This window comes from Odontesthes bonariensis, chromosome 4 (assembly GCF_027942865.1).
Source record: "Odontesthes bonariensis isolate fOdoBon6 chromosome 4, fOdoBon6.hap1, whole genome shotgun sequence".
Taxonomy (NCBI): Eukaryota; Metazoa; Chordata; class Actinopteri; order Atheriniformes; family Atherinopsidae; genus Odontesthes; species Odontesthes bonariensis.
This window is the reverse complement of record NC_134509.1, coordinates 19,860,329-19,883,696: the sequence shown is the minus strand read 5'-3', so window position 1 is coordinate 19,883,696 and position 23,368 is coordinate 19,860,329. Positions and strand designations below refer to the sequence as shown.

Here is a 23,368-nt window from a genome sequence, read left to right as displayed (position 1 = left end):
CTTCATGATGAGGATGTAGACGCCATACATGAGGATCAGAACGAGAGATTCCCACCTGCAAGCAAACACAATTCAAATTTTCATTCAGACATTAAGAAACATATTTAACACACGTATTCAGAGTTCAAAAGTAACAATCGATACGTACCAGCACACCTTCTCATCGTAGATGAACTAAAGAGGCAAGACAAAGAGGAACCAAGGGAACAATTAGGTGTAGAGAGTGAGTGAGAATTACATTAATATTACAATTCAGCATCTCAGCCATCAGGGGGCGTAAACAACCAGGAACTCAAACACCCAGAAAAGGTCAAAGAGTCCAGTCGGATCTTTTTTATGTAGGAAATGATGCAGAAGTATCAAAGTAGCAGCCATGATAAGAGCTGGTTGAACTCTAATGATATTTAATGCTTCCCTTATTTTCTCCTTTATGAAAGGAAACGACCCACAATCCTTTGTGACACCAACTTTCACAGAGATGCTCAATTAATTCCATGCACACATTAAATGGGACTTGTGTAAATAAATATAAGGTAAGGAGGGTGAGTGTAAGAAACCATTTTCAACGTCAGAACAATTTCTTTCCCATGTTACAGTGAGAACACACTGGAAGTTTTAGTTTCACCATATCTGACCCCAAGTCCTGTCGGCTTCTCACTCCTAAGCTGCTGTCTTTTCTTTTACAACTCCCTTCTTAACTGTCACTGACTCCATGATGTTTTCCATCAAAGTTCAGGAAAAGACAGGAAGGGGCGTCAATATGTCTCAAAAAAGTTGGGACACGGCAACAAAAGGCTGGAGAAGTAAGTGGAACTAAAGTCAAACAGCTGGAGGAAAATATTAGGTTAATTGAATTAGGTTAATTTCCAACAGTAACATGATTGGATTTAAAAAGAGCACCTTAGAGAGGCAAAGTCTCTTCGAGGTATGGCTGATTCGGTTCAATAATCTACAAATTGTGGAGCAATTTCAGAATCATGACTTTAAACATTCCATCATCTACAGAACATGATATCATCAACAGATTCAGAGATTCTGGAGACATCTCTGTGAGTACAGGACACGGACAAAAGTAATTCTGTCCTGAAAATTACTGCCTGGGCTCAGGAACACTTCCAGGAATCATTGCCTGTGAACACAGCTCACCGTAACATCCACAGATTCAGGTTAAAGCACCATCAGGCAGAGAAGAAGCCACATGTGAACATGATCCAGAAACACTGCCGTCTTCTTCTCTGGGTCAAAGCTCATTTAAAATGGACTGAGGCAAAGTGGAAACTGTTCTGTGGTAAAGAGGAGAGGGACCGTCCAGCACTCAGTTCTACAGCCTGCATTAGTGTAACCTAAACATCTGCAAAAGCTCCATCAATACTGAAAGGTATATATACAGGTTTTAGAGCAACATATGCTCCCATCTCAGTGACTTCTTCTTGTTCTTCAGGGAAGGCCTTGCATATTTCAGCAAGATATGGCAACTGTCATGGGACTATGTTTTAGATCATGTTTTGTTTTTAGATCATGTCTTAGTTTAGTTCTTAGTTTTCTCATGTTTTAGGTTCAGGTCTTGTGTTTAGTTTTTTCATGTCATGCCACTCTCTCCTGCCCTGCCATCAGCCTCACGTCCCTCACCTATGTTTTCCCCATAAGCTGCACTCAATCCCTAATCACCCTCCACAGTATTTAGTTTCCAGGTTCCCTTTCAGTTATCGTGAGATCCTTGTACCAGTCAACACCCTCCATGCCATGCAATGCCACGACATGACCAAGATAAGTTTTCTTTCTCCATGCTATGCCAAGTGTTTTGTTTTGTTCTGTTCAATAATTATTCCACAGTTTAGGTTTTTTCTGAATCCAGCTCAGCCGTGCTTTTTGTTTGAACTTTGTGTTTTTTTGTTAATAAATCCAGTTTTCCTTTCAAAAAAGTCCGCATCCGTGTCCTTCCCTACACCACCTTGACAGCAACAAGACCAACAGCACGGCTTCATAGTAGAAGAGTCCAGGTTCTACACTGACCTGCTGCAGTCCAGATGTTTCACCAACTGAGAACATTTAAAATACAAGAAAGAAGAGCCAGGAATCCTCTATCAAACAGGAATGGGACAACATTCCTCTCCCAAAGGTCCAGCAGCTGGTCTCCTCAGTTCCAGATGTTTACAGATGTTGTTAAAAGAAGAGGGGATGCTACACAGTGGGAAACATGGACCTGTCCCAACTTCTTTGGAATTACACTTAACATTTAATGATAAATGACATCCATTTGTGCAGAAAGCACAAATAAGGTGTCGATACTCAAACCTTTGAAGGGGAGCTGCATTTTAAATGCTAGTCTGCTCCTGCTGTTACAACTCATTTAAGCACATCTAATCATGATCTGTGAGTTTGCATGTGACTACAGTATGAGCTCTTACCGCAATGAGGGCTATGATGGAAAATGTGTAATAAATGGAATCTCGGAGTAGAGCCCAATGAGAGAGCTTCACCGCCTGTGAAGAAAAAGATAAACACGCTGTCAAAAATCAGTTTACACACATGCACACACACACACAGGCTCTTTAGTGTGGAACTTTGTGTGTCTGTTTACAGCTGGAATGTGCTTTCAATTGTGATTGGACGTCACTTTCCTGCTCTATATGCAGACAAACACGATTCTCCTTCACAGTAGCATTAATCCCTTGAAAGACCAGCAGGCGGTTATCTGTTTTTCTTTACAGCTTCACAGTGAACATAGGTGTTTGTTGCACACGTGATGTAGCCTGCTGTTGGAAAACTCGAGGTTCTTGTGCTTCAATTCATGCAAAGCGTTTCACAAAAAGGTGACCACAGCGATTACAAATAACACCAAAAACAATCACATATTAAGTCTGGTTGATGTTCTTTATATGGCGACTTCAAGCTATAGCCTGTCTTCTTTGCTTTTCATGGACACCTCGTGTCCATAGGCCACAATAGCCAACAAGAGTCCATGCTGCAAGGATGTTCATGGCCCTATTCTGCCATATACTCTGAGTCAGATGTAGGGATGTATATCGGCTACCGGTATTGTTTGGTACCGGAATCATTTGTGAAGGTGTAACTGTCTACCTAACCGTTGCGTAATCTTAACACTACCGCCGTCGATAGGTGATGACGCAGCGCCTAGTCGACTGATCATGTCCGCGTTCAGGTCTAAGCGATCCAAAGTGTGAGCCCACTTTATCAAAGTTGACAAAGATTCGTCTCGATGCAACATTTGTCTGAGACAAGTTTCGTCCAAGGGAGGTCACACCAGCAATATCATGAAGCACTTGCAGCGCAGTCATAATATGAAACTGAAGGAGTGCGCCGTCTTTGACGGAAAACGCTACCGAGTGCAGTGCCGTGAACTGTTAGGGCCAAATGCTGCAGAAGTGCCTCCACTGCACTGTTCAGTTTATGTACGTTTTCTTTTCTATGATATTCTGTTCTAAGAAGCGTTTAATTGTAAGAATAGCTTCTGTTCTGTTCTGATCCTCCTTGTGGGAATAAAAAAAAAAAAAAACATTGACTCTTTTAACATCTTGTTATGTCTTTATCGTTTACTCTAAATTACGTCGCAGTATCGATAAGAGTATCGATAAACATCGGTATCGATAAGGAGTTGGTATCGGTATAAAAAAATCATAAGGATATACATCCCCAGTCAGCTGTAAATGGGCTTGTTGAGGACTGATGCATCAAACAGCCAATGAAATTCTGAAAACAAGGGTCTGCTGTTTGCATGTGTAGCTTTAAGTGTCCAATGAAGAAAGACCTGTGTAAAGCTGCCAGTTGTCTGTGCATCCTTTTTCTTTCCTAAACATTTATCGCAGAACAAAAAGAGACATAAACATAATACATTGAAAGATGAAAGATGAAAGAAATACATTTTAAAAGTTATTTAAAACTGGTGGACATTCCTACATGATAGGCTGCATCAGTCCATAAATACGGATTCATTTTCTTATGATAGCAGAAGGTTTGGTGTGATTTTGAAGGAAAATCTCCACCAATATGGACTGTATCAAAAAATTAATAGATTTATTTGACAAAACTTTGAAAAAAAGTGCTCTTTTATCCTTGAATCTATATTTTATCGTCATTCGATGTACAATTAAGGCCAATTTATTTGTTCCACTTGCAATTATAATTTACAACCTTAGTATTCTGGTTAAACTATGATAAGTTGTTGCTATGCAAACACAATGTTGATACAAGGATGTGAAATAACACTTATATCGAGGTGAGAATATTCATTATTTGGGAATGGATTGAATGTTATTCATGAATATCACATTGTTAACCATTATTGTAAATTTTACCAATGAAGGTTTATTTGAAGATGAAGAAGAAGATAGAATCTACCTTCAGCCCATCAGCCCTGGATTACATGAAGTACTGGCTCACTAGGTGGACTCGTGGTGGGGTCCAGGATGGGGTCAGATTAGAAGTAGTAATTTTACGCTCAGACAGGAGAGAGCTAACACACAGCAGGGTGGTCCCCACTAACACAGTCCCCAGACCCTAAAGAGGGAGCCTGTCTATCAGAGGACCAGTACCCAATCATCTTTTCCCTTTCTCTTCCTCCCCCCCTCACCTGTGTCCTCTGAGCATCCTGCCTGTGCTCACACATAAGAGGCATAAACTGCATTCTGGCTATGTTTTTTTTAAAGATTCTGAGGTGAAAATGAGGCATGACTGACACCGGAACCAGATCAACACCTCAGGATGAGTCCTGGGAGGAAATATCAGACAAAGAGCTTCACATTTCTGTGGACTGCTGTCTTTGGACAGCGCCTCAACATAGCGGATCGGCCCTGAGTGTTCTGATCTCAATGTGTCATCAGCTTGTGATCGGATATCCCGGGAGGACACATGTTAGCACAGGTGTAAACTCTTTGAGTGAGACTTGGCCTTGCTGGAGTTTGTTCAGCGCTGTGATAGAGAAAATCCTTTCTACCGTGATGCAAACACACAAGGTTTAGGTTGGCCTGCTGAAGCACCGCCACTGAAAAAGCCAAGTGGAAGGTAACATCCTACATAGTGTGGCAGTGATTATTGACTTTATGTAACCTGATAGGATGCGGGAGCCCACAACGAAGTGAGCAACACTCTCCCACACAGTGCTGACTGTTTACATCAGCAGGGTCAGAGGTCACATCTTGAATGTGCCACTCCCGGCTGTGGAATCGTTTGCTCAAAGTTAGAAGAGAACAAAGCCCGAACAATGTTTGCTTGTGCTGTGATTCAACGTACGGGAGCACTTTGTAGAGGGAACCAGCTAAGAACAGCCAGCCAAAGATAACAAACAGCAGAGAAGCACATGGACTGGACTCGAAGACGACCCCACCCCTCCGAGCTCCGTCATTATGTCAACACCATTACATAATGCACTATCTCTGGGATTGCGTCACTGTTTTGGAGCTCGGCACATATATATTTTTCAGACCAGAGAGCTTATCCTTGTGCGCAGCTCATTTCCATGTGCCTGGCATGTCAGATAGCATCAGAGAGAAGCTGCACTGGATAATTTTCCCTCTGCATCTCATGCAAAAGAGATACAAACTAATGATACTGCTGTGATGCACATGTGAGCACTGAGGGGAACAAAAAGGTAGAAACAAAAGAAAATCAGATGCACCAGACAGAAATTAAATATAAGACATGATTAATAATGAGGGCGCTGCCACATTTGATCATTTATACTATTCTTGTTTACTATAATTTATTAATCACTTTAATTTTCGACACATTTTCATTTCAAACCCTGTTTAGATGTGCCGACAGCAGCTGAACAAAACAACAATGTTTCCTGCGTTATTCTGCAGAAACACACGCATGCTCGCGCTGTGTGAAGGGGAAATCAGGCCGCCGGTTGTGCAAATGTCACCACACCAGCGGCGAGCTTGGCCGAGGCTGCTCAGCGCTGCTATGACATCATACCTGGCCAGCGAAGAAGCCACACACGCCGATGATGCAGAGGATGTTGAAGACGGCCGAGCCGACGATCGTCCCGACACCCACGTCACCTTTAGTGATGAACACCCCTGGGGAGGGAATGAGCCAGCACACACACACACACACACACACACAGGCAACTCTTTAGAGATCATAGAGCGTACGCTGCCATCCAGTTACAGTGTAAAATGCGAAGTCGTGACAAAAAGACATCGCATGACTGTCAAAACACATTTCCCTGCACATTCGTACAGCAAAAGTCAATAAGGTCAAAATAAAGTAATGCCTCTCTGTTAGCCATGTCTGTTAGATTGTTATATAAAGACTACAGCGATGTAAAGAGAAGCTGCTGCCTCTTATGTTCTTTGGCTTTTTTTAATCAGACAGATCCACCACTAAAGAAAAACCATGTGACCTTAACCCACCAGCGCTGCTCCAGAGCTCATTGCATAAGATGACTGTAATGTGAAGCAAAAGCATTACTGTAAAGCGTCCATTAACAGCTGTGCGTGTCTCCACCCTAACAGCACTGAGGTTTCAGTGAGAGCCGGGGGGTGGGAGGGTGGGGTTCTTACCTATGATGGACGTGAAGAGCTCCGGGGCCGAGCTGCCGGCAGCCATGAAGGTTGCACCGGCCACGTCCTCGCTGAGTTGGAGACGCTGAGGGAACAGAAGACAGTCTTGGTGTTGATGTGTTTGGATTTACAGACAGGTGGGACAGCAACCCAAAGTTAAGGATAGGCACAGATACCACAAAGCTGAGGTCAATGCTGTGTTCTGAAATGTAAAGGAAATCGACCCGATCTACACCAACACGGATCGCTCAATAAAGGTTGATTTTCATCTAGTCAACAGAGATGCAGCCTTGGCTCTTGCCTTGTTGGAGGAACACATTACATTACATCACGGACATTTTTCAGAAGCTTTTATCCAAAGCGACTTACAATAAGTGTGTTCCTCATCGGTAGGCAAAAGAACTTCAGGTCACAAGAAATCATAAGTGCATTTTCTTCCAAAACCAAACAGCTAAGAGCATAGCTAGTGCTAGAGTAAGTGCAATAAGTTAGGTACCTAGACAAATGGGGGAAAAAAAAGACAATTTAGGAAACAAATAAGTGCGTAGGAAGCTGGGACAAAACAGGTGATGTCCTAAGAGGGCAGAACACACATCCAGTTTGAGGAAGACCCTCCTCAGTATCTTGGTTTTTAAACTGAAACCTGTTTGACATGACATCCCACGCTCTGCAACAATATGTTAGTGCTGCTTCATACCTCACAGATCTTCTCCAGGGACGGAACAAAGTAGTCATCGCAGACCAGGGCCAGAGCACAGAACATGTAAATGGTCTGTGAGGAGAGAGACAGAGAGATTAATATGACAGGGATGAGTTAAAGTACATGTGATTCATCCAGGATGAGAAGTCCAGGCGAGCTGTTTACAACTGCAATTCATCAGTTTATATTTTAAACGAGAGATGTTGTTTACCATCATCCAGGACTTTTGATTTTGTTTAGAACGGATGTCTGAATATTACAGGAGAGAAAACCTGTCCCCTCCTGGTGCTGCCGGAATTTAATGAGTAAATTACCATGAAAAATGAACCAGCGAGTCGAATGACTGAAGGTCAAACAGTCACACATCTGATCCCATGCAAATTCAGTGGAGTACATTAACGGATCCAACATTAAAAATTCATGAACAACATAACTGTGGGCCCACACTATTTACATTTTTAAATAGGGAAGGTAGCTTTCACTTTTAAAGTGACATTCACACGGCATCGTTTTATTCTGAAAGAACTGAAAGAACCAAAACAAAGTGACCTCTGACCCCGAGTGTCGTTTAGTCCAGTCAACAGAAACATATTTACTACTGTGTTGAATCAGCTCTGAAAGAGACCGGCTGCTTTAATATAAGTTTTATATGTGAGAGTGAGAGTACATCTGCTGAATCCTCATCTGTTTCGGGTGTTTCAACATCATACACCCTCCTCTAGGTGACCATGCCACTGTTTATCAGGCGTGTGTTCTGACACCACGGGTCTCCTCTTCTGAGCCAAAGCTGTCTTGAGGCTCTTTCTGCACGATCAGTGGTACTGCGAATGGTTCTCCTTTGATGCCCAGAATGCCGAAGGCTCTGACCAGGGAATGGGCTGCAAAAACCCATAAAACCGTTATTCTGGTGGGGTTTAGCTTTCCAGGGCTCAGCCAACTCTCCTCTCAACTGCACTTTCCCCACTTTTCTTGTCCAAGTGCCCTGCTGCTTCATTCCCTCTGCCATGCAGGATCTCTTCTCCACTAATGTCCTCACTTCGTCCTGCACCAGGCGCTCACCCTCCTTCCCTTGGGTGTTATTGCTTTTGGGAGCTGGGAAGGAAATATTTCCCAATTTTGCCTGATATATGAATTTCAGCCGCTCAATAGTTTAGCAGTACTGCAGGCAGGTCAGTTCAGCACCTAGACTCTTTTAACCTCACAGCCAGGCTGTTGTTATAAATACAGAATGGGTTTTGTCTTGCTGAAATCAGCAGGACCTTTTCTGGAACAGACGTCGTCTTAATGGTAGCAAATGTTGCTCCAAAATCTATCATTCCAAGATAATGGTGCCTTCATAGATGTGTGCGTGACTCATGCCACGTGCACTAATCCAACATATCATCACAGATACTAACTTATCTGCACCTCAGTCCATCTTAAATGAGACCAGGTGCCTGTTCTACAAGGTAGGATTAGTGGTTAAGTGAGTAAACTGTTATTTTGAGAATCACAAAGGTGGTTCACTTTAACCAGGGTTCATCAACACGATAACTCTGGAAACATAATCTGCTTCTGCTAATGCATGCCAACAAAAGCAGCTTCAATGCTGGTTCGTAGTCGCAGCAGTGAAAGAACAAGAGCTCAGTCTTCCTTTCATTTACCTGCTTTATTATCGAGTCACGACGATTCAGCACTGAACCAGCCCTGAACCAGCCCTGAACCAGCCCTGAACCAGCACTGAACCAGCCCTGAACCAGCCCTGAACCAGCCCTGAACCAGCCCTGAACCAGCCCTGAACCAGCCCTGAACCAGCCCTGAACCAGCCCTGAACCAGCACTGAACCAGCACTGAACCAGCACAGAACCAGCCCTGGTACTGATGTTCTTTCATACCCGTAATTCTTAGTTGAGAGATGTTCCAACCATCTTTTGTTTCACCTGTCCCACCTTTTTTAAATGATGCACTGCTCTCAATATATTTAATATAATACATTATGCATCTTAAATTTAGTCATTTTTAAACACAGCATCCACACTTTGGAAACAGGACTGAAGTCGTACTTCAAAGACACGACAGATCATGTTTTACACTTTTCCTTCTTATATCCCCTTTATCCTGATTTGCCTCACCAAAGAAAGTATTTATCATTTGCGTATAAACAAAGATTTGATGGTTTTGCTTACGTATGTGGCAAACAAACATCATGAGCAATAAAAATCTGCTTGACCCCTCTTACCAAGGCAGGGATCATCATATTTGAAAATAATCCCCTGGGAATTTGGCTTTCATTTTTATTAATGCTGTTTTATCTTTCAATGTATTGCTGCATAAACAGACGTGGGGATTTTCTTGGCACTGAACTCAGGGTTGAGATGAAAGAAAAATACAGATAATCAAGAGAAAACACGTGAGGCAGTGGTGACAGGAAACGTGTAAAACAAAAGGAAAGTCACAGATTCACTGAACAAAGCCTTTCAAAAGACCAGCTAACAGCAAGACTGACGGGGAGCGTGAATATTTTTCTTTCTGTGCTCAGGAATGAGTCACAATTTGCCGGGCAGCAGAGGTTTATCTGCTTTTTAAAAGCAGGTGAGAGCAAGCTGAACCTCTCAACACCTGTGTGAGAGCTAAAAACTGAGCCCACACGCTGAATTACACTCTGCAATGCCACAAGCTCCCGGCAATCAGACACTGGGTTGGAGGTTTGTCCGCTTATTGCAAGCACAAGATCAAAAGTCGCATGTGATCCTAATAACTGCTCTTAATCTGGATTTAGAGTTGAGATGGAGGGTAAAACACAACAGTCTTCATCGCTATTTCAGGCCCATTGCAGCAAAGTGTGAGCATGTGTGAACAGGCGCACACAAGATGTACATTGGTCTGTTCGAGCATATGAATGCAATTTGGAGAAGGTCCCTTAATCTGAATTTGTGTTGGAGCTTTTAAAGCAAATGTTTTCTGCTGAGTGATGACGGGGGCATTAATGTGCGCGTCAGCAGTCAAGAGAACAGCAGCTGAAAGAACATTAAAATTCTGAGATAAAGCGCTAATACAAAGCCATCTTTAGCTTTAGCTTTTGGATGCCTGGAGCACTCATGACATGTCATGAGTCAGCGTCGCTGACAGCCTGTTTGAATCTCAAACTCTAAACAAAGACCCAATGCTGCGACTAATTCAGCATCATTCAGCCAACATGAGCCACAGGGTGACAGCATCTGTCCTCTGATTGTTGTTCTTATCTTGGACCAGTAAATTGGCAGGAAAATTAGCGTTACAGTTACAGTGTGATTGCAGCTGCAGGTGGAGAGAGTCCTGCCAGCTCATTCATATTCAGCCTTTATCCAACTGTCACAATTTGAGTTGATTTTAAATTTAGTTTCTGTGTTCTAGTTTTATTCTTGTACTTAATGGGTTAATGATTGGTGCTGCTACACACTCATGTAGAGCCTCTGCAGGTGGAAAGAGGCTGTTCAGAACAAAGCAAAGACTGAACCATCCATCCATATTCTATACCCGCTTAATCCAAGTCAGGGTCTGAGTGGCTGGAGCCAATCCCAGCTGTCATTGGGCGAGAGGCGGGGTACAACCTGGACAGGTCGCCAGTCCATCAGAGGCCTTTAAAATATCTAGAATGCCTTGTAAAAGTACTCCCCCCAGTTGGCATTTCTCCAGCCTTGTTACTTTGCAACCTGTAGTTTAAATGGATGTATTTTGGGAGTTTACAGCTCTGTGCCAGAGGCTACAGAAGGAGCCAGACTTTTTTAAAAACGATCTTGAGTGACAGTTCTCCCGGATCTCTGAAGGTCTGTCATGGTTTCTCTTTAGACATTGGTTGCATTTACAGTTATTCCCAGTAAATTATTGGTACCTGAGTAATATCCATCCCTTATCTATGGCATTATTTATCTATTAATCCAATTCGGGGTCACTGGAGCCTTTGCTGATGCACACCCTGGATGGACAAACAAGACAAATAACCACGCACACTCACTCTTTGGGTCAATTTAGAGTCACCAATTAACTACCATGCATGTTTTTGGTCAGTGGGATGAGGCCGGTGTACCTGGAGAGAACCCGGAGAGAACGCATGCAAACTCCACACAGAAAGGCCCCAGTCAGGATTCGAACCGGGAACTTCCTGCTGTGAGGTGACGGTGCTAACCACCACACAACATTTTTAGAGGAATATGAATACCTATTCTTTTAAGTCACTTAACAGTGACCTATGAATCAAGAGTTAACTTAGCAAAGAACCAATTTTAAACTGGATCTTTAGGCACTTTGTTACCAACAACCTGTCACAAAGACACATCATTTGTTCCCTTTTCCAGATGCAGCCAGTGGCTAATTGGGAACTGAACTTTTTAGAAAGTTACTGATGTCATTATTGTCACAACCTTTCATCATACAGCACAGAGGCAGTTCTAGCTGCCTCTCTCGAGTTGAACTTGTATGATTTGTCAGTTAGAAAAGTCCAAAACAAGCAGAGAAAAGTTTGCTAGGATGAGCAGAAGGTCACCCTGACACTGGTGTTACTGGTGAGTGTTGTGCTTTGATCTCTGTACGTGTTGCAAGCTCGATGTAGATAAAAGCCACAACTTTCACTGTCATTATGCTGGTTCATCTGCTCAGCATGTGTCGGACTCCACTTTCCTCATTGATTTTGTGATTGAGTGTTTTGAAAATGAGAAACTGAACATTATAAAGAAGCTGAAAGTATGAAACAAAACTTTAAACATTCACAAACAATCACAGAACCGGCTAGAGGTGAAGAGCGGATGATGAGTTTGGTAATGAAGTCTAAGGAATGTTGCCCAGCAAAGTCAAATCACCAGTCACAGAATTTAATGAGGATAAATTAAACAAGATCTTAAAGCATTTAAACCAATAAAAACACCCTCATAGAACACCTCACTCATAGAAAAAACATACACACAGTGTGTACAGTTAGATTTTACATGAGGCGTTAAGGGGATGCTGATCATTTTCATTGTAGATTCAAGTGACAGAGTTCTGTCAGAACAAAACAGCCCAAGCAGAGTGCTGTACTGCAACTTCAGTTGTGTATTCATAAAAAATTCATTAAAGTTGTTAAATCACAAGTTCGACTCTTGTTGTTAGTAAGAGAAACTTCTACACACTGAAGTTTTTGGAAAACAGGGAGGAGGTTCTCAGGAGAACTTCTGTTAAGAAAATGATCACGTCTGCTCACAATCAGACAGTAAAAAACAGGTAATAATTAACTGGAAAAAACCTACAGGCCTAAAAACTATGTACAGCAGTATCTGAAAGTGATGTCCTTAAGAAAGAGGAAAAAATCCAGCAAAGACCTGACACAGGAGCTGAGAGATGCATCTGGACCTTCAGCTGATCCATCTGCTGTTGGCCCAAGCCTCATCAGAAATGGGCTCCATGGAAGGGTGGCTGTCAAGAAGCCGTTCTTAAGGAAGGGAAACAGGGAGAAAAGGCTGAGCTGTGCCAAAGGACACAAGAAGTGGACTGAAAATCAGTGGCAGCAGGTCTGATGGAGGGATGAATCCTCCCCAGAGCCCGGAGCTCAACATTACTGAAGCAGTGTGGGATCATCTTGGCAGAGAACGGAACAAAAGGCAGCCGACATCCAAAGAAGAGCTTTGGGATGTCCTTCAAGAAGCCTGGAGAACTATTCCTGAAGACTCCTTAAAGAAAGGACAGAAAGCTCGTCTGAGAGGGTTCAGGCTGTGTTGGAGAATAAAGGAGCTCAGACCAGATATTCACTTTAAAGCTGCTTAGAACTGAACAAACTCTGGTGTTTGCCTTATATACTGTATTTATATTTATATATTTGCACATATTTCAATAAATTTCTGCACTTATTTGCCATTTTCCTGGCAAAATATAAATATGAGGGGTAGCTCAAGCCTTTTGCACTGTACTATATTTTAAAAAAAGTAAATTAAGATCACTGCAACCTTCAGAGGTCAAAGGTTTCAGGTAACATTATGGTTACTTAACATTGTTCTCGGTTGGCCTGTTGATACTGCAGTGTTACGAATAATCATTGCTTCAAATTATGCATAAAAACGTTGATGGAAGCCAGACTTAAACATAATAAATAAAACAGGAGAGATTATCCCTTCTCTCTTTTGAAATGTTTTTGCTGTTTGCAGTTTTCTATCGCTGCTCTGTGGTAAATTATTCAACTGATTTGGAGCTTTTCAACCTCCTTTCACTGTAATCAGCAGAGGATGTTTCTTTGCTTACAAAAACAGATGTGATCGAAAGCCTGGGGGGGGGGGTAGTAAATAGTAAATGACTTGAAGTGAAGTAACTGTTTCACCTGTTCTTGTGTCAGAAAATTTAAGTAAATATATCTTAAACACACACGATCACAGTCTGGAGGGTTGGTTTCTCATCACCTGCACTGAATACAGTAAGTCCTGCAGATATCAGCCCCAGATGTCTTCTCTAAATGCTAAGCTGAGAATAAAATACAACAACACCTGCTACCTTATTTTAAAGGTTCGACACCACAGGGTAATAGATGGTGATGATTTGTCACGGTTTTTTTTGCAGGTTACTGCAGGTAGCAGGAACAGGGCACACTGTAACTGGTGACATTGCCTGAAATGTCAGATGTAGCGAACTGGTCCATTCAGAAGTTCTGTTTATATACAGCAAAGCTCCCCTGAGACGCTGGGCTCGGCTGCCCTGAGCTTCCATTGTGGTCAGCTCCTCGGAGACTAGCAGCAAAAGAACAACGCCACACGGGTCATCATGTACCGCTATATTCTGCGAGCTCTGAGCTGCCTCAGTGATGGCACAGTGGTTTCATCATGGCCTCAGCCTATCACCCCCGGGAGAGGCCTGTGTGTCTGCTCATGCATGTGCTGCTCACACTCTTCCATCCATCCATCCATTCATCCATCCATGATCCACACCCACTTTATCCAGTTCAGACTTGCAAGGATTTGTGCTCCGTCTTTTGTTAGTCCATCTCTGGTCTTTGTCCTTCTTCCTCGTCTGTTTTTGCTCCCAGAAGAGTTCCAGTGTTTGTGGTTTTTCTCGTTGCATGAGTTTTGCGTGTTGCTTCTGGCGCTATGCTTTAGATTCTAATCTAGCACCTCGAGCAAAGGGATGAAACCTCAATGACTTGCAGAGCCAGATACATATCTAATGATCCAGTCAGTTACAGCTGGAGGCGTGTGATATCATTTGGCTCACCATAAAAATAAGCAAACTTGGACAGCGGGTGATTCACAGATGCAGGAAGGAAGAGATCCCGACCTATCAGTAGCTAAATCAGTTGCTGGTTTAAATGTGCAGGAGAAAAAGAACCCTTCAGCCTTTCTGTTGTCTTTCTTTGCACACTGATGGTACCATTCGAGCGAGGCAGAAATCGTATTATGTAAAAATGAATCACATCATCTGTGTGTGCGTGCTCATTTGTTTTTGGGTAAGATACTTCAAAGTGTTAAACTTACACACAGGACATGCAGGGCCACAGCTCCCTCTGTTCTTTCTTTGTGTGTGAACAGGTCTGTAGGGAACTCGTGCAGAGCTGCAAGAGAAAGAAACCCACAGTTAGAGCAGTTCATAAACAGTATGGAAGTGTTTCTGTGTGATCTGGCAGAACATAAGTTGGGAATGTGTTTTCAATGTCCAGCAGAGAGGTCGGCCCCATCAGCACGTAAACCCACTGAACTCATGTGCACTGACAAGGAGCCCTGCCTGGCGAGCACCTCGCCCAGGTGTGTGCGACAGTCTCACTGTGCCCTGCCAAGGACTGAGCATGAGCAACCTTCCTCAGAGAGCGGCAGGAGGAGAGTAGAGGAGCGGAAGCAGTAGGAGGACAAAGCGAGGGCAAAGAGGAGAGAGCACAGTAAAAATAGAGCCTGGGATATTTAGGGTATGGCAAGTGGGATGAAGAGCAACGAGGAGAAAGAGGATGGTGGGAGTTTAGCTGCAATTTCTCTGCATGGGAATGGTGAGAGGAACTGTGTGTGAGGTGAGGTGAGGTGAGGGAGAAGAAATCCCAGTGCTCTTTCTCTGCCAAAGCCGGTGACAGGCTCTTGGCTGCCGGAAAGTGTTGAGGAAATTTTGCTTCTCGCCCTTCGAAATTTCAGCCACCGCTGTCATCATCTCCTCCCACATGAATCAGGAGCCCATTCACATGCCGCCGCTAACATCTGCTACATGTTGCAGCATTCGCAGGAAAGGTCAACCAGGCACAAGGTCCAGATTGGGCTGAGACTGATAGCTGTTAGCATGTCAGGACAAATGTCAACATAAGAATAGAAAATATCTTGTTCAGCAGTGTTTGAAAGGGGCCGACATAAAATGCTGAGAGCATGTCGTTATTATTTGCTTTTTAAATCAAATACAACAATTCAATAATAATACGAACAAATGAAAGAAAACTGCTTTTGTCTCTGCTTTGTAAGATAACTCCGAGTGAAAAATGAATCAACTCGCTTCAAGTGAATATTGAGTTAGTCCCTGTTTGTTGAGGAAAAGAGTTCTGAACAGCAGAATCTCTGAGAAATGATGGCAGGAGGAAGCAGTTGTTTACTTTCTGCTACAAAACACAGCAGATCTGTTTGAAAATGTTCTGTTATGAATGCTCTGGTGACTGAGTGTTTCTCATCACTGATGTGGTGCTTGTGGCAGTTTTTAACTCTTTGCTGAGTGAATCTGTTGTCCTGAAAGATGGCACCACCTCAGAAATGTCATCTGGTACTTCAATCCCTACGTTCAAGGTAGTCTCTTCGAGATAGAGTGTTCTTATTTTGTGGTTTTGACTTGAACTGATTGTGTAGAGAAATACTCAGAAAGCTTAACAACAGCTTAAGAAAACAATTATTTTTATTAAAGACAATCCAAAGTGCTGCTGTTGCAAGATGACAAACAGCGATCCAAAGACAAGCTGGGCAGAAACTAAAGCACTTGGCAACAAATGATCCCTGCATCTGTGTATTTTGAGGAAGATAATGACAAACAGGTGCAGCACAAAGGGGAAAATTTCTCCAAATAAAAAGGGAGGTAAAGTTTACTAAAACAAAGAAGGTAAAGCGGTAACAAAATAAGGTCAACTGGAATACAGGAAATGGAAATCAAACTAACAGGGACGACACTAAAACCAAAAAAGAAAGAGCTACAGACTGCTCTGACAGCACAGGCATCCCTTTCTACATTAAAGAATCGCTTGAAAACTCAACTCTTCAGGGACCTGTGATATCAACACAGCAACATAACCACTTTTACAGCTGGTTGAGGCACGTTAGCTCTGCTGAAGTCTCCATCCTGAACAGCAGGTGTAGCAACTCAGAAAATGGCCACACTGCAGGAACATCACTGGCAATGACTTTTACCTTTTTGGGTTTCAACGGCTCATAGGGATGTCTGTAGGGATGGAACTGAATATACACTCATCCCTGCAGTGCTTCCTGGTTTTAAAACACGCCATTTGTGCCAAAACAGGTTACAAAAATCAGGAAGTGTACAAGTGAACGAAATAACCCAGAGCTCCAGGTTTTTTATGTCAGTTTTGGAGGACACTGCAGATAATGAGGTCGACAATCGTGGTACAACTGCCTGGTACAACACAACAAAGCTTCCTAAGATTGTTTGTTTGATGGCATTACAAGACATATGAAACACAAAGACAAAAGTTTGAACCAGAAACACTGTAATCAGGTTAAATGGGGCCTTCTGTGCCATAAAGTCCCACAAGCGGAGGGTAGGCTAACTATGGGTAGGTGAAATACTGAATGAATAAATCCACAGATGAGTAAGGAAGGAGTACTTTATCATTCCACCGACATATCATTTAAGTACCAACTCCCTCACAACATGCAGCTGAGAAAAAACAAGGCCAGAAAGAATAATTCACCACTTTCTCACCGTTTTCTCCCGCTCTTCCATCTTTTTGTACTCTGCTGACCTATTTACATCTACAGGATCTCGCTGTGTTTGAGTGGCTGCAGTCCTCTGTGCACCATGTTCCATTGCAATAACTTCTAAAGCCAAACACAATGCAAAACAGCCTGTAAAAAGCTACAGAGCGGCAGAGCAGACAGCCATCTCACAGCGACAGCTGGATGTGTTTAATATTTACTGCTACAAGCCAGTGTGAGCTAGCTTCGACTCCATCCAGCCAAAATGCCAGGCTGGTGTGTGAGGGGAGTGAATAAGTAAACAGATTTAGGCTCAGCATAGAGGACAAGCTGAACCTGAAGGGGAAATCTTTTTTAAAAATCACTGGAGATGCTGATACTGACAAAACACTTAAAAATCACCACTTTCTCCTGAAGTCGTCAAAGCGCAGCAGTTAAACCCGAACTGCTCGTTACTTTACCAAGAAGCACGAAGCCCAGAGACCCACGAGAGTTCACAAGAGGGGAAGTGATGCAGAGCCACACACTCCCACAAGAAACCCACTGAACCTTCATGTAAACAAGTTGTTTTACACACATCGACACCGACAGGTTCCCCTTCACAGCATCTCGCTCTCTTTAAACCTGAATCAGAAACACATGCTCGCAGCGCTACACTGGTACATAAACATGTTTGTTAATCCCCTCCGAAACTGTCGATTCTGTTGTGGCCTGGATTTCTCAGCAACAGATCTGTGTGCGTGAGACACACGGAGGTGGTTAAAAAATGACCACCTGCTCCGTTCAAACCCCTAAACTCACTGATGTTTTTCAGTGGCTGAAAGATGAAAAATCATTGGCCCGATTGATCAGTTTAACTTGACAGATAAGTATTTGTCCTAAAAACATGTTCATGTGTATCCTTAATCACCGAACACCCATTAGTCTTACAGCAGGAAGACTCTGCTGCTGTATTTTGGTAGACATTACAACAGCAAATCGTGGTTTCCTTGTTCACGAGTCATTTACAAATGTATGCAAACAAATCATCTGCTCAAAGGTTTCAGAATTTAGGGAAATTTTTATTTCAGTGGCGGGTCTGTACCATTGTTCACAGTACATCCATGTGTTAACAATTTGACTGCAAAAGGCTCTAAATGAGAGATATACATCTGGAAGGTAAGGGGATAATGGTGACTATTTTAAATTGCAAATCCATACATCCATCTATTTCCTACACCTACTTTATCCTGCTGCTGGAGCTGACCCCAGCTGTTATGGAGCGAGATGATGTTATAAATCATTACAAACAGTAGTTTCCCAACAAATAGCATGATTTTCGCCCATATCAGTACGTGTCTCACATAAATTCACACATTCTCTTGTAGATCTGCTGCTGTGTTTGGGATCTTTGTCCTGTTGATGAGCCAGTTTCAGCCCAGCTTTAGCTGTCGGACAGATGGCCTCACATCTGACTCTAGAACACTTTGGTATCCAGAGGAGTTCATGGTGGACTCAATGACTGCAAGGTGCCCAGGTCCTGTGGCTGCAGAACAAGCCCAGATCATCAGCCCTCCACCACCGTGCTTGACAGCTGGTATGAGGTGTTTGTGCTGATATGCTGTGTTTGGTTTCCTCCAAACGTGCTGCTGTGCATTATGAGCAAACATCTCCACTTTGGTCTGGTCTGTCCAAAGGACATTGTTCCAGAAGTCTTGTGGTTTGTTCAGATGCAGCTTTGCAAACCTAAGCTGTGCTGCCATGTTCTTTTTAGAGAGAAGAGGCTTTCTCCTGCAGCCCTTCCAAACAAGCCATACTTGTTCAGTCTTTTTCTAACTGTGCTGTCATGAACTTTAACCTTTAACATGCTAACTGAGGCCTGTAGAGTCTGAGATGTAGCTCTTGGGTTTCTGACCTTGGGGTGACCTTGCTGGGACGTCCACTCCTGGGAAGATTGACAGCTGACCTGAATGTTTTCCATTTGTGAATAATCTTTCTCTCTGTAGAATGATGGAATCCAAATAGTTTGGAAATGGCCTTATAACCCTTCCCAGATTGATGGGCAGCAACAGTTGCTTCTCTAAGATCATTGCTGATGTCGTTCCTCCTTGGCATTGTGTTAACTCACACCTGAAATCTGCAGAGTAGCAAACTGACAGAACTTCTGCTTTTATAGAGGTGCTCATACTGACTGATGATCAGTTAACCAGTTGGATTTAATTAGTAACACCTGGCTGCTACTTACCTGCTTGAATCCAGTGAAATCAGTAAAGGAGTTTTTTTTACACTCTGCCTTTGGATTTTTGATGAGTTTTTATTAAATAATGGAGTAACATACTTTTTGTTTCTCACAAAATTGAAGAGAACTCAGTCAGATAATACTGTGAAAACAAATGATTCGTATAAAATACTTTCCTCCTTGAATCACTACAAAAGTAGAGGGAAATGTAATCATTATGTGAATCCTATAGAGATGCAAAAGGCCATTCAAATCAATAAAAAGGAATTACCTTTATTATGAGTTTAGCAAACAGATGATGTAAACAGGACGGAAGAACAGTGAGCATATCTACTGGTGCATTTCTGTGTGATATGTGGTTTTAAAAACACAGTTCAAACTACTAAACTCAACCTGTACTGGAAGCATAGAGCTGTGGACAGTAGAGCACAGTATATTAAGGTTAAAGGTGCTCTGCATGGGCATCTGAATTCTGTCAAGTGCACACACTGGTGGAGGTGAATCAGCCCAGGAAGGTACAGGTAGCAGATGCTCTCATCACCGTGGCCTCGTCTGCTTTATGCTAACGTGGGGCTACAGGGAGGTACACCAAGCACCTGCTACAGGCTCCATCTGCTTAACCCCATTGTGTCAAGGGTGGACTAAGTTGGCGCCTCAGTCTCCAGGATGTCACGGCAAAATAATGCATGTTGCATATCCTGTAAAACAATCTGCCCAGCATAAATCTGTCTGTTATTAATGTGGGGAAGAGCTGGCAGCAGGATGCGCTATATGAGGAAGGCAAACCTGCAGAGGTAGCGTGACAGGCATTGTTCTACTTAAATATGGTACAGACCACATACACCAATGTTCCCTGACAGCAGTGGCCTCTTTCAGCAGGATAAGATGCCCTGCCACACTGCAGAAACCATTCAGGAAAGGTTTGAGGCAGACGAGGTGTTGACTAATACAGCATCTGTGGGATGTGCTGGAGAAACAAGTCAGATCCACGGAGGCACCACTTCCGTGGGGTCCATGTCTCGACAGATAAATGTAGATTTCTTGATGACACTTAAAATAAGGAGTTTTGACAGCACTCTAAGAACAGCATGATAATCATGAAGCTTGCTGTTGATGGCAATTATTAAGAAAGCTCGTGCCTCCACCAAGGCTATTCAGGTCAAATTTTGGAAATATTTTGAAATGCAACATCAACTTAAATTTGTAATTTGTTAACTTGTTTAAACCTTTATTTAACAGACAGTGTACAAAAAAAAAACTTTTCAGTGCCTTTTGCTGACCGGCTTTATTGTATTTGGAAAATATTTAAAAAATTTGACACAGCAACATAAAAACGTTGGGATAGAGGCAAAGAAAGAGAAAAGTATATAAAATCTTCAAGTAACCAGTAACTTGAAGATTTTACACTCAGCAGATTAATTGGTGACAGGTGAGGGTGCCAAGTTGGGTATAAAAAGAGCATCCACCAAAGGTTTAGTCTTTCCAACAAGGATGGGTCGTAGCTCACCACCAAACTCCATCAGAGAATCAATAAGTTCAGAAAAGATATATTTCTCAGATATCATGAAAAGATTCGGGGAGTCTGGGGAAATCTCAGCGTGGAAAGGCCAAGGACAGAAAGCACTGCTGGATGAGCTGGGAGCCCTCAGGCAGCACTGCATGAGAAACCGTCATCACGCCACCATGATCAATACAGCCACATGGGCTCAGGAGGAGCTCGGACAACCATTTCCACTCAACACGGTCCACGGCCGCATCCAGAAATGTGAGCTGAAGCTGTACCACACAAGGAGGAAGCCAGATATCAGCTCTGTGCAGAAACACGGCCCAGTTCTCTGGACACCAGCTCATCTCAGATGGACAGAAAGACAGTGGACACATGTTCTGTGGGCAGATGAGTCCACGTTTCAGCTGCTTCTGGGAAAAACTGACGTCTGCTTCCACAAAGATGAGAAAGAGCATCCAGGCTGTTCTCAGAGAAAGGTTTAAAGCCAGCGTCTGTGATGGTGTGGGGCTGCATCAGGGTCCATGGCAGGGATGGCTTCATCTGTGTGAAGGTGCCACTGATGCAGAGGTTGATGTTGGAGTTCTGGAGAGACATCTGTCTTCTATTGAAAATGTAGCATCATGAAGAGGAGAAACAAAAACCAGCTGAAATCTTGTATTCAGAATTTTCTTTGTTTTTCCAATTGGAAGTTGAAAATTCCAAGCTGCAGAATAGAAACCACATGCGAGCAAGATGCAAAGCATTACCAGCATGAAGACACACAGCCTATAGAAGCAATCGGAAGCGAATCTAAAAACTACAACAAAACACACAGTAATGGGCCGACAGTGAAACCCAGAGACTGAATGAGACAGAGGCATGATAACTCGAGATTGTTTCTTATCGATACAAACTGTTTAAGGCTAAACAGAGGAGAACAGAATTTTTCTCTCAGTTTGGTTTGTGGTAGTTTGAGCTCTTTCATAATGTTACAACATGTTTATCAAGTATAAGTTGGGCACATCCCATGAAAGAGAGGGATGGAGTGGGGTGAACTCACCTCTAAAACCAGCTGCTATGAACGGAGCTGTAAAGACAGGGCTGAAAATGGACAAAAACAGCTCAATTTTATCAAGTCCTCATGAAATTCTGTCAGCTTGTCATTAATGTTAACGAGGGATCGTTCTGCCTCTGGATCTGATGCCAAATAGTAAACTATTATCAAACATTTTAAATATCTTTGACTGTAGATAATCTGGATGGATCTAATGGATACACATCTTTGAGTTCTGTCATCGATATATCAGCTGACGTGCCCGGGTGCCTGCGAAGTGTGCTCATCTGTATCCGAGTGAATGCAAACTCCATAGCAACAGAGTGAGTGATTCCTTGAGGCGGAGTGTGTGTAAGTGGCAGAAAGAAGAGGTGGAAACAAATAACTGACTGCTGGCCTCAACCTGATGGGAGTCACTCTGCTGCTGCTGCTGCTGCTGCCACGGCTGCCAGGCAGTACATTTACCATTAGTGACGACGTTTGATGTACTACAAGCAGAGCGCAGGCCGACATGCGGTGCATTATGCATGATGTTTGGAGTTATAAACAAATACATGTGTCCTGATGGAGGGGGTGTTCTCAGGGCAGCTAAGAGATAAGAGAGGAAAAGGATCGGGCTTCTGATGAATCAGAATGAGGAGAGCGAATCATACGCATGAGTGGACGACAGAAAGAGACTGAGAGTGGAGCGGGTTTGGTAATTAGTGCAGTTATAAGTGGGGTCACTGGGATGAACCTTCAGCAGCTGCTGATGATGCTGCACTGGTCTGAGCTTCCCCTGCTGGCTGTAGCACGCGCAGAAACAGACAAAGACTCGGACCATGCAGATGCAGCCACACACAAACACTGAACAAACACACGTATAAGGGCAGCGAGACTTCCATTGTTTCCCTTTCTGCAATCATGCCGGCTTCCCTGTTCTTCTTCATGATGCACAATCAGTGGCAGGAAAAGCAATCAATCAGCAATCAGGCATCAGCTTGCTGGGGGACACATTCTGCCTCAGCCTGCTTCATTCTCCTGTTGGAGCTGCCTGCTCACCCACCTGCCTGCATCATCCCATGCCAGTCTAATTTACCAGGCAATTTGTAGAGAGCCACTGTGAGCAACAGAGAACAAGCTCTGAATCGACACGGAGCATGATTCTGTGTTTCACTTCTTCCATTTGCATCTGAACTCTGCTGCACCTTTGCTTCTCCTTAGTCCAATTTCTGAGATCTCAAGATACACGAGTGCGTCTGGTGCTGGCTGATGCACTGTCAAATATTCACAAAATCTTTTCTCTTCCCATCTTCTTCCTCCTCCTCAAACACCTATTTCAACTCTCCGACCTGAGATGGCACCATCTCCACTGACAAGACTGCCTCTTACGAAATTCTTTTTATGAGGAGAACAGTGTATTATGTCATGTTTTTGTCAGCTATGTCAGGAAAGGTTTAAGGGAATCTCATGCTTTGGGTGGCAGTCACTTGTCCCAGGCCACCCTCTCTAAGAAAATGCAGAATGTCTGAAAGGAAATCAAGCAA

General features: G+C 43.2%; 1 protein-coding gene across 1 annotated transcript in view; it reads right to left on the bottom strand.

Annotated features, from left to right (window-relative positions):
- Positions 1-23,368, bottom strand: part of slc24a3 (solute carrier family 24 member 3) — a 57,398-nt gene that overhangs the window by 10,747 nt on the left and 23,283 nt on the right. Inside the window, exons 3-9 of the mRNA XM_075463361.1 lie at positions 14,673-14,749; positions 7,225-7,299; positions 6,528-6,612; positions 5,938-6,041; positions 2,409-2,483; positions 149-174; positions 2-55 (exon numbers count right to left, since the gene is read on the bottom strand). Coding sequence (XP_075319476.1) covers positions 2-55; positions 149-174; positions 2,409-2,483; positions 5,938-6,041; positions 6,528-6,612; positions 7,225-7,299; positions 14,673-14,749 — 496 coding nt within the window. The remainder of the gene's footprint in view (position 1; positions 56-148; positions 175-2,408; positions 2,484-5,937; positions 6,042-6,527; positions 6,613-7,224; positions 7,300-14,672; positions 14,750-23,368) is intronic.